Raw genomic sequence first — 12499 nt, 5'->3', positions numbered from 1 at the left:
GACCAAGCCAAAACCTCACATACAGCAGTGACACTAAGAAGTGTAACCGGGGCCAATGGAAACTAGCTCTGAGTCAACTAGGTATAGTCCTGAGACTGTGACCTAGGAGTGGCCATTAGGGTCGACCACACTAAGCAGCCATGGCCAGCAGAGCAGGAAGCTAGGCCAGAGACAGGAGCACCATCAGCATGACATAACACCTGCTGAAAGTAAGAGAAAAATGCTGAATTGTTCAAGGGAGCACTTTGGTTTATGCTGGTGATGTAACTGGTGGAATTCAGTTTTCTGTACTTCCACCTGCTGGTAGGAAGGGATAAAACCCATTTGTGCAGAACAGTGGAGCTAACGCTAAGAAAGTCTATTTTATAAATGCAAGTGGGCGACTACACTGCTTTTAGAAAATAGGTGCCTTTTAGGTGATCTGTTATAAAATCAGGCCCTACAGGTTCAAACTTATAAGTGAATATATGCCCCTCTAAAAATAAATAAATAAAACACCATACAAAGATGACACATATGACTTTCAACTCTAACCAAGAACTGCCTCAAGACATCCACATTGGAAAATGTTCTTCTTTAACGATTCCTATGAATAATTCAGAATGTGGCATAAGTTTACAGACCTGTTTCAATGGTTTCTGCAAATTTCTCAAGTCCTTCAAATGGTTGAGATCCTTCTCCCTGTTCATCTGTCAGTTTTTGACTAAGACACTCTTTTGCAAGTTGCATACTAGTGGCCATAAAACTTGACCAATACATTGGCTCAGATCCAGATGCTACAGACGAAGACATAGTGATATTAAATTATTAGAGAAATAATGTCAAAGGAAACAAAGTATGTCTATTAGCACAACATTAAAAATATATTCTTGAAACAGAATGCATAATATTTTTGCAGATTTTAATTTTCAGCATACTAATTCTTTGGTATAAAAGAACAAAGCCTTAATTCGGCAAAATGCCAATGATGCATGAATAGTTTGTGGCATTTTTATCTCATTTCAATAAAAGTAATTAATACTAGATTGGTTGACTGGATAATTAGTTGTGATTCTTGGAGACTTACTCCATCTGCCTCAATTGAATAGCAATAAATTTTGAAGCCAGGAAACATGGTGTCCATTAGTTTCAGCCCTCTTCCAAATAATATTTTTGAACAATCTAATGATAGGCTCCAAACAAAAAGAATTACATGCAGGTTAATTCACTACTCCTGTGAATATCTTTGCTATTGTAATGCTTAAAAACCAAACAGCTGGTTAAATCCTAAGTCAATGCAATCATATCTGTAGTTAACCAAAGTGCGGTAAAGTTTTGCACTTGCTGTGCTTTAGTAGCAAAACACTCATATGGTAAAGGCAAAGGCTGTGTGTGCAGATGGGGGCATGCCCAGAATGCTCCCCAGTCAATTACCACTCAGGTAAGTTGCTTGACTGTGCATTAAGGGGGTAATTTTCTACAGGCTGCCTGAAGTCAGGCGCCAGAATGATGTGTACCGAGTGCAAATTCTTTAATAGCAATTACACATTGTTAATTGCTCTTATAGAACAGTAAGTCCGCAGTGACATGCCAAACTTTAGATGTGAGCTCCTATATTAGCCCAAAGATGGTGTAAATCTTGCACCTAATTGCTATCAGTTATGCACATAACCAAAAGTACTTCATAACCTGTACAAGTGCATGCCAGGAATACCCCTGACCAACCCATATTTCTGCCAGGTCTACACCCTCCTTGAAGTTCTGCGCAATGGATTTTGCACACACAACTATAGAATTTCCACTAAGGGCAGTTATGTGCATAACTGCTAATTAGTTCCAATTAACACCAATTATAACCAATTGGTTGTTAAAGCCAATCAGCAGCTAATTTATTTTAGTTATTTATTTAAAAAATTTCTAACCTGCTTAAACCTAAGTGGTTTACAAAAATACAAACACATACACTCCTCCCTCCTTATTCGCTGTTTCGGCACCCGCGGTTTCGACTATTCACGGTTTTTAGTGCCAAGACACCCCCTTGTGAATCAACCTTACTTGGTGGTGTAGCAGTGACGTGGGTCAGGAGCGATCTTCCTACACTCCTGCCCCGTGCAGATCCATCATAGAAAATGAATGCTGCGAGCTCCCATGGTCTCATGAGACTACAACGGGAATTCATGGCAGCCATTTTCGATGATGGCTCTGCACGGGGCAGGAGTGTAGGAAGATTGCTCCTGCCTCACGTCACTGCTAAACCACCAGGTAAGGTCTGGGACACAGGAGGGAGGCGGGGATGGGTCAGAGTCAGCCCAAAAGTTATTCGCGAATTTTCCATATTCATGGGCCGGCTCTGCCCCTAACCCCTGCAAATACGAAGGAAGGAATGTATTATGTTATGCACATAAATAACACGATTCTTTAACTTGTGCAAGCAACTTTGCACAGTAAGGGGAGAATTCTATAAATGGGTACGAGAAAAGATCAGTGCTACGCGCTATTCTATAAAGGGCATGCACCCTTTATAAAACAGTGTTTAGCACCAATTCTCGTGCCCAATTCTGGGCACCAGAACTGCACTTACTGAAACCTGGTGTAAATCCCATTGCCCAAGTCAGGTATAATACTGCACACAACCTTTTTTTGAATGCTCTTGATCCACTCATGCCCCTCCAATGGCCATCCCCCCTTTTGTGTGCTATGGGATTTAGGCACCCAACATTACAGAATAGCACTCAGCCAGGTGTGCACACAAGTCCTAACTGGTGCCAGTTAATAATTGGTTGCTAGCATCTACTTGTAATTATTGATGTTTACAGCTTCTTAGCCAAATAAGTTGTACATGCATCTCGGGAGTATGCCCAAATCTGGGTGCCGTATATAGAATCCAAGGGTAAATGTAAATTGTGCTTTCAGTATTATAGTTTTAGAGGGGTAACTGTATTTGCAGTGTTTTGGTGAACTTATTGCCTTCTTTTAAGGCATTTTTTGCCGCGTTATATCTGTCCGGAACAGGTGGGATTTGTGCGGGGTAGGCAGTCGGTTGTTAATGTGCAGAAGGTGTTGTTATCTGTAGCCTATTGTTTACATATTCAAGAACCATTACTTTTAGTGGGATTGGACGCGGAAAAGGCTTTTGATCAAGTTAGTTGGTCCTACTTGTTCCGCGTCTTAGATTATATGGGTTTTCAGGAGCGGTTTCGGAGGGCATTGGGCGCTCTTTATTCTTCCCCATCGGCGGCTCTTTTGGTTAATGGTAGTGTTACTGCTGCCTTTTCTATTTGTAGAGGAACTCAACAAGGGTGTCCTTTATCTCCGTTGTTGTTTTTGTTGTTTCGTTTCATTCAGGATATGTCAAATCTTTGGCATTTGCTGATGATATTCTTTTGGTTTTGACTAATGTTCGTTCTTCATTACAGCAGGCCTTGGGTGTTTTGGGGGAATTTAGTTATTATTCTGGTTATCGTTTAAATGCTCATAAGTCGAAAGTTTTAGCGATTCCTTCGTCGGTGCAGACTGATTGGGAGGGTTTATTTCCTCTTAAATGGGCGGATGGTAAACTTAAGTATTTGGGTCTTTGGCTTTCTGGGGATTTGGCGGCATTGGCCTCGCTTAATTTGGAGCCGTTGCTTGTGGCTACTGAAACTAAGTTGCGTATGTGGCAATTGTTTCCACTCTCCTTGAAGGGTCGCATAGCTTTATATAATATGATTGTGGTACCTCAATGGTTATATTTCTTTCAAATGCTTCCGTTATTGTGCTCGTCTGCATATCATCTCCGACTCCGTATGGCTATTCAGCGTTTTTTGTGGGGGGGGTAAATGTGCTCGTATTTCCTATATGACTCTGGCTATGCCTCGGGATAAGGGAGGATTGGGATTACTTAATATTCAGACTTTTGCTATGGCCTGTCAATTGAGACATTTAAACGATTGGTTCCGCAGGACTTCTTATTTTTCTTATACTGATGTGGAGTTGGAACTTCTTGCTCCTTATTCTGTTAGTTCGCTTTTGCATGCTCCGGATCAGTATTTGCAATTTGTGTTGGCTACTTATCCTGTTTATTCTTCGGTTCTGAAGGCTTGGCAATGGACTTGTGCATATTTGAAGCTTTCTTCAGTTAGCTCTCCCTTGTTGACGATCAAGGGAAACCCGCAATTTCGTCCTGGGATGGAAACGTCTTTGTTTGATTCATGGTCAGACAAAGGCTTAGTTTACTTACATCATGTCCTTTCCTCAGCGGGCAGGATGTATTCCTACCAAACACTGGTTCAGAACTATGGGCTTCGACCTAATGATATTTTTCCTTATTTGCAGTTGCAACATTATGTATGTTCTTTGCCTGTGGTGACTTTAACCAAGGTTGTTTTTGATTCTTTGAAGGACGCTTATTCTTTGGAGGCCCAATCCATGATTCCTTTGCGATTTTATCACAAATTTTTGTTGGAAGAAGCCCCTAGTTTTGATTTTAAATCTTTGAGTGAGCGTTGGTCTGTGGATTTGGGTATCTCTATTTCTGCAGAACTGCTTCAGGGAACTTTGAAGTCTTTTAAGCAGTCCTGGGCTTCTATTCCATTAATTAAATTGCAATATAAATTGCTTTTGTGGGTTTATATATCTCCTGCCAGAGCATATCGGGCAGCGCTTCGTCAGGATTCTTGTTGTCCTAAATGTGGGGGAATGAATGCTTCTTTAGGGCATATGTTTTATTTTTGTCCTGTGGTTTTGCGTTTTTGGAAGATTATTCATCAACATATTGCTCAGCTTTGAGACACTCGTTGTTTACCTCATCCAAAGATGCTCTTCACTTCTTCTGCCTTGGCTCATCCTGTTCCGAGAGGCCTTCATTCTTTTTTGAAGCGTGCCTTATTATTTGGGAAGAAAGTGATTTTAGTCCATTGGTTAGAAGCACTTCCTCCAACTTTGGCACAATGGCGATCTTTGATGATTTTTCAATTGAAGATGGAACGTTGTGATATTTCTGATATGGATTCTATGAAGGGCCGTCAATTTCAGCTTACTTGGGAGCCCTTTTGGGCTTCTTTGACCGGGTATGCTCGTAGCCATGTATTGAATGTTTGATTGCATATTTTTGGTATGGTTTATGTCCTGTGCTCTTCTGAAATTCCATGCCCCCCCCCTTTTTTTTTTTTTTTTTTTTTTTTTGGGTGGGGGGAAGGGTTTGTTTTTTTTTTGGTATTGAAAATTTGGTCTCGCTGTATTTATTGGTTTGTTGATTTGGATTGTGCTTTTGACCAATAAAAGAGTTTTGCAATAAGGCATTTCAATGGGTTCATAGACAAAACCGCCGAAGACAAAGGCGCGCGCCGACAACTGAGCGCAAGACGGAAGCAGTGCCGAAGAAAAAGAGTGTTTTTAGGGGCTCCAACGGGGGCTTTTGTTGGGGAACCCCCCCCCACACTTTACTCAATACAGATCGTGGCGGCGTTGTGGGGGGTTTGGGGAGTTGTAACTGCCCTCATTATACTGGAAACTTAACTGTTTCCCTGTTTTTTAGGGAAAAAGTGAAGTTTTCAGTAAAATGTGGGGGGTTACAAACTCCCAAGCCCCCCACAATGCCCCCAAAATGCAGTGCGATCTGTATAAAGTAAAGGGAGGGGTTCCCCCCCACACCACCCATCGGAGCCCTTTAAAACAGTCATTTTCTTCAGCGCGCACCTAAACGTTGCGCTCAGTTGTCTGCGCGCGCCTTTGTCCCGGCACGCTTTTGACCTGACATCATTTCAATGTGTAGTCCATACCTATTCTCCACTTATTTTCCACTCCATAACAAGGCTTGCAGTTAACATACAAGTTAGCACATGCTGTCATTTCAGTGCAGTAAAAGTTGTGCTCTTAGGCCCTGATTCTCCAAAAGTGCGTCCCGATTTTAGGCAGCTGTAGGCGTCCTACAGCTGTCTAATCAGCCAATCGGGATGCACGTTTAAAAAAAAAAAATGCTCCCCAGGCAGGCCGCCTATATTGAAGGCGAGGCCCGCAAGACACCTAGGCCCTGATTCTGTATAGGACACCCGGGAGAGGCGTACTATTCAGAATCGGTCTACACTAAAACCCCAATTCTGTAACCGGCGTCCATGTTACAGACGCTGGTTAGAGAATCGGATTAGGTTAGATTAGACACGGCCCGCTATACTTATCGCGGCAAGGGATCTCTCTGCCGCTATAAGTATAGTGGGCCGCGGCCTGTCCGATCGGATGCCCCCCCCCGACACTACCGACCGCCCCCCCCCCCCGACATTACCGATCTCCCTCCCACCCCGACATTACCGATGCTGGCAGGAGAGTGTCCAATCCCTCCTGCCCGAAGACGGCACCCCCCCTCCTGCCCGAAGACGGCACCCCCCCCGGCGCTAACAACCCCCAAACTAACCTGTTCTTCAGGCCAGACGGTTCTTGCCCGTCTAGCCGGTAAGCCCGCCTCGTCGAAATGAGGCGGGCTCGCCCCTTCCCGGCCCATCCCGCCGAAGCCTAAGGCCTGATTGGCCCAGGCTCTAGAAGCCTGGACCAATCAGGCCTTAGGCATAGCGGGTCTGCCCATCCCCACTAAGTCTAAGGTCAGGCCTTAGATTAAGTGGGGATGGGTGGACCCGCTATGCCTAAGGCCTGATTGGTCCAGGCTTCTAGAGCCTGGGCCAATCAGGCCTTAGGTTTCGGCGGGATGGGCCGGGAAGGGGCGAGCCCGCCTTATTTCGACGAGGCAGGCTTACCGGCTAGACGGGCAAGAACCGTCTGGCCTGAAGAACAGGTTAGTTTGGGGGTTGTTAGCGCCGGGGGCGGTGCTGTCTTCGGGCAGGAGGGGGGGTGCCGTCTTTGGGCAGGAGGGGGGGGTGCCGTCTTTGGGCAGGAGGGATTGGACACTCTCCTGCCAGCATCGGTTGTGTGGGTGGGAGGGAGATCGGTAATGTCGGGGGGGGGCGGTCGGTAGTGTCGGGGGGGGGGCATCCGATCGGACAGGCCGCGGCCCGCTATACTTATAGCGGCAGAGAGATCCCTTGCCGCGATAAGTATAGCGGCTGCGTCTACTTACAATGTAGACCAGCATTTTGCTGGCCTACATTTTAAGGTTTCTTCCTCTACTAGGGAGACGCGTAGGGCCACCTAGGTTCGCCTAAGGCCCTTAGGCGAGCTTAGGCGTCTTGCGGGTCTCCCTAGGCTCCCGGAGGCGCCTTCAGGCCTGCCTGGGGAGCATTTTTTTTAAAAAACGTGCATCCCGATTGGCTGATTAGACAGCTGTAAGACGCCTACAGCTGCCTAAAATCGGGACGCACTTTTGGAGAATCAGGGCCTTAGTGCACTTTAATAAGCAGGACCCAAAGTCTTAACATCTTATCATTTTTTTCAATGACAAACCAAAATCTCCACTTTTTTAATCAGTGTGCTTATAGAGCCATTCATCATGTACTACCGGTACATAAATTTTTAAGCATGCTTACCTGGACGGGGTCTTGGTCTGAAGACCATCTCTAGCCCTTTTACTTCTAGTGCACAGTTATCCTGCAGCAGCGAACCCCAGGGAATAGATAGAGAGATTGTTTGAATAAACCCTTCAGTAACCTCTAGTGGAGCATCTGCAGATTCCAGGATCTCATTAAGACACTGTGGAGAGAATCCAGGATCTAGGTCATTAACTTAGAAATGGAGTCATACACTTACTACCGGTAGTTCATTTTACAATACATTTATCTAAAAAGCTACACAAGAGTAAATAAAAATAGTTCTGTTCTCTTATATATACTTAAGAGGCTATTTTAAAAAGCATTTCCAGGGGTAGGGCAGGGTTTTACACAGTGAAATAGATGTTTAATTAAACTGCCCAGTCAACACTTGTGCAAAATAATACACAAACTTAGGCACATAAAGTGTCTATCTGTCCTTTGCGAAGGCAATCCTGAGGGAAAGGCTGGGGTAGGGTTTGGACTTGATTTCCCATGAGTCTTCAAACCTCTGCCACCACCTTCACCTCTGTGTGGCACAATAACAGTTTTGCAGGCAATCAAGACAACATTAGGGAAGGAAAAGAGCTCGATCTCAATATGTATACTTTGGAGAAAAGGCGAGAGAGAGGAAATATGAAAGACGTTTAAATAGCTAAGTGGCATAAATATATATGAGGCGAATTGCCTTCGATGGAAAGGAAACTCCAGAGTGAAAGGGCATGGGATGAAGTTAAGAAATGATAGGCTCAGGAGTAATCTAAGGAAATATCTTTTTTTTAGAGAAAGGGTGGTAGATGCATGGAATAGTCTCCTGATAAAGGTGGTAGAGACAAAGACTGTCTGAAATCAAGAAAGTGTGGTATGGACACGTGGAATCTCTTAGGGAGAGGAGAAAATAGTGGATGCTGCGGATGGGCAAACTGAATAGGCCATTGGGCCTTTATCTTTCATCATGTTTCTAATGAATGCTATATCAGGATGTGAGGGAAGAAATTTCCAAACTACTTTTTTAAATGGAAATTATAAAACAGTTTGGAAACTTGCACTGGAAAAATTCCTTGCTGTGATACAAAAATGTAATCTCTAAAAAAGCAAACATTTTTGATAAACTTTCTATATTTATAAAGGCTTCTTTCCAAGTATTCATTCCATTCTGTAATTTGTTAGCTTTCTACCACAAGGGTTTATCTTTGAACATATTTTTTGTGTGTGCTGCTAAAATTAGTTTCCTAATATTGAACAGCAACCTAAGTAAAAGATTTCTTCTCTGTCATCTTTAATCATTTCAACAGATCCTAACAGCACTAGAAATATGATTTTTATTTGCATTTGCTACACCATCATTTGTAAAAAACATCATGATAAAATATTAATACAAAACAGATTTTAAAATCCCACCTGCACCCCCTAAAACAACCACAGGAGTCACAATAAGTAGGGGAACTGACTAGCACAATACAATATTATGCAAGAAACAAAGCCAATAGTTATATACCAGAAAACAAAAAGGAGCACCTGACAAAATAGGGAAAATCAGACAACCTTGAAAAAAGAAAATGACCAATAGCTGCCATATATCAGGTAAAGAAAAAGCTTGAGGAAAGAGCCAAGACTTTAAGGCTGCCTTAAAATTTGTTTTCAGAGAACTCTAAATACAAGATAGAAGGAAGAGTATTCCAGAGAGTAGCTAGCTATACAAATCCTCAAATTACAACAAGAGACATTAATTCTGCTGATTACAAATATTACATCTATAGACAGCTTTTCTTAAACAAAATTCAACCCAAAATGATTTACAGCAAAAATAATACAGGAGATCAGTGAAGGCTGATTTTAGAAAGAGCATAAAAATCTGAATTGAGATGTCTAGGTTGGGATGTGTACAATTTTAGTAGTATTTCAGAAAAGGATCTGCCAATGCAGAACCTTTTCTAAAATACATGCAGGAATAGATGTACAAGTGCGAATCAAAAATTAAAGGCAATTGTTAAATTACACAACAGCCAGAAAGGGAGCTAGAGAAATGTAATATATGTACTCATACACTGCCTGTTGGATAGTTCATCCACGCATAGTGAACACCCAGCTTTTAGTCGTTTGGCAGCCACGAGAACAGAAACATGGATGTTCCACTACAAGATTGAACCGTCAAAAAACCAACATGCAGTACTGCACTGTCTTTGGGCAGAGGGAGTGAAACCTGTGGAAATTCACCATCTGATATTGACTCAGTAAATAACACCATGAATCAATGAAAGGTTTATGAATGAGTTAGAGCAGGGGTGTCCAACTTTTTGGCTTCCCTGGGCCGCATTGGCTGAAAAAAAATGTTTCTGGGGTTGCGCAAACGCTGCAGCAAGACAGAGAAGGGAGCCGGCAAAACGGTAAACACCTGGAGGCAGCAGATGAAAACACTGCATCGCCTTCGACCAGGGCCACACAATATACTTCACGGGGCCGCAGGTTGGACACTCCTGAGTTAGAAGGTTTAAAGCGGGAAGAACAGGTGTAACTGACAAAGGTTGTTCTGGTCGCCCATCAAAATCGTACACACAAGAGCACATTGACAGGGTTCAAGAAAGGATTGGATGAAGGAAAAGGGGATAGAAGGGTATAGATAGAGGATTACTATGCAGGTCCTGGACCTGATGGGCCGCCACATAAGCGGACTGCTGGGCATGATGGACCTCTGGTCTGACCCAGCAGAGGCATTACTTATGTTCTTATGTTATGTTCTTATGATTCCTTGATTAGAAAAGACAGATGGATAACAGTGTCTCAATTGGCTTCAAATTTGGATATCAGCTATGGATCTGCATGTGCCATAATGCATGACGACTTGGGATTCAGTAAAGTCTGCACACAATGGGTTCCCAAACAGCTTACTGATCTGCACAAGCAACAGCATATGAAGACTGCAACCAAGTTCCTGTGACAGTATGAAGAAGATCTGATTATTCTGGAGAGAACTGCCACTAGCATCGAGACGGGTGCATCATTATGACCCAGACAGCAAAGACAAAGCATGATGAAGTAAAGGAAACAGTGGTCACCTGGCTTTGGAAGCAGCCAAAAAACTTCTCTGCAGGAATGTAAAAACTTGTTGAACGATACAACAAATGTGTTTTCTTGCATGGGGACTATATGGAAATGTTCAATTGCTTACAGTTACTTCTATTAAAGTCGTTAAATGGTTTGAAATGCGTGACGGGGATGTTTGGCCATATGTTTTGGAGGTGTCATCTTATTCAATCATACTGGAGGGAGATTCTCCATTTTATGCGTCATGATCTTTGCCTTGCCTTGATCGGTACCCCAGAGAGGTGCTGGACCTACCTGTGGAATTTGGGGCTATGGGGACGACATTGTTTACTGTGTCGTAAGCTTGGGTTGGTGGCTCATAAATGCATTCTAAAATTTTAGACTTTAAGTGAGCCTCGGGGTATTGGCGTTGGTGGGCTGATATACATCAACTGGACTGCTGGGAAGCGAGGGAATCCAGGAATGCGGGTCAACAATATTTGCAAATTTGGGACCCATATTTGTGACAGTTACATCCCAAGGGCCATAGTCTCATTTTGAATACCCTGTGAGTGTTGTGGTATGTGACTGGTGAGTATTGCTCACGGGGGGTTGGGCTTGGGGTGGTGTTTGGCTGGGTGTGTGGTGGGTGTAAGGGAGTTTACACTGTAGCTAGAATTGGGAACCATGTGCTCTTCTGGACTGGGATATTTTCGGACTGGGGGTGGTACTTTGGAGCTGGGGGAAAGCGGGTTTGCTACTGACCTTGAGGGAGTATTGTGGTGCGAGGAGGGATAAGTTCCTGGGTCATGTTGTGTTACTGTAGTTATGGCTTGGGGATTATCAGAACACAGATCACCAAGCCTTCTTATTGTGATAGGCTTGCTGGTGCTGGGAGGTATCCTCTGGGTGAGTGGTAGTTGGGGAGGGATGGGTGGTAGGGAGGGGGGGAGATGCTGGTCATTGTTATGTCATGGTTTGTTTTTTTCTTGCTGTCTTGTAGCTTGACAAATTAATAAAATGTTTCAACTATGTACAGTGATAGCATCCATTTTGCAACTGCAAACATTACATTACATTACATTAGTGACTTCTATTCTACAATATCAATAGAAACAGCTCAACAATACACTTATCTAAGAACTGGCACATACAGAACAATACAAACCCAATATCTATGAAGAGAATCCAGCAATAGCCATAAGCATTAAATTTAGCTATGGGTGTAAATTCTTAGGGTGATTTCACATCAAGTGGACCAATTTTGAAAATCATCCAAACTTGACCTCCTCCAAACTGAATAAAATTTTGTATGGCCATTCACTGGGGTCTCTAATCTAATCAAATCTAATTAGGACTTCTTAATCACACTATTTCACAACAAGTTCAAGGCGATTTACAGATTAAAAGGCCCAGGTAGCAACATGGGGAAATTTTACAATACAGAGAAGGAAGATACAATACCTTATTAGGGAAGGCTACATTGTTACCAGAAGGAAACAACTGAGTTACCATGTGTGGGGCTGCTGCATTGTCAAGTGGGAGTACAGTGGCTCTAAGTCGCAAGGAGTTTGTCAAATAAGTAGGTTTTCAGCTTTTTCCTGAAGATGAAATAGTTTGACTCTGTTCTTATGGAGGGTGGGAGAAAGTTCCAGGTTCTTGTGGCAACGTACGTGAAGAGGGTTTTGAAAATTTGTTTGTACTTCATTCCTTTGGATGAGGGATAATCAGTTAGTGGGTGTTTCTCACTCTGTTTGAAGCGAAGAATGAAGAGAACACATGGATTATGTGCTCCAGAGCATTGGTGTTTTGCATATGGTGTTTTATGCATGAGAGTTTAAGCATGATTCGGGCTTTTATAGGCAACCAGTGGAGTGTGTGGTAGTGAGCAGAGACTTGGTCATATTTTTTAAGATGAAAATCAGCCCGATTGCAGTGTTCTGGATCAGTTGGAGCTTGTACATTTGGGTGGAGGATAGGTCCGCGAAAAGGGAGTTGCAGTACTCAACTTGGGTTAGGATTAGTATTTGAACCAGGATCGCAAA

At 43.1% G+C, this 12499-nt stretch overlaps 1 protein-coding gene across 2 annotated transcripts in view; it reads right to left on the bottom strand.

Annotated features, from left to right (window-relative positions):
* The window catches only part of ATG2B (autophagy related 2B), a 253132-nt gene that overhangs the window by 231175 nt on the left and 9458 nt on the right, over positions 1–12499 (bottom strand). For both annotated transcript variants that reach the window (XM_033950876.1, XM_033950877.1), the window contains exons 2-3: positions 7431–7593; positions 624–776 (exon numbers count right to left, since the gene is read on the bottom strand). In XM_033950876.1, coding sequence (XP_033806767.1) covers positions 624–776; positions 7431–7593 — 316 coding nt within the window. The remainder of the gene's footprint in view (positions 1–623; positions 777–7430; positions 7594–12499) is intronic.

The sequence above is a fragment of the Geotrypetes seraphini genome, chromosome 7 (assembly GCF_902459505.1).
Source record: "Geotrypetes seraphini chromosome 7, aGeoSer1.1, whole genome shotgun sequence".
In the NCBI taxonomy this organism is placed as follows: domain Eukaryota; kingdom Metazoa; phylum Chordata; class Amphibia; order Gymnophiona; family Dermophiidae; genus Geotrypetes; species Geotrypetes seraphini.
This window is presented reverse-complemented; position numbering and strand designations above follow the sequence as displayed.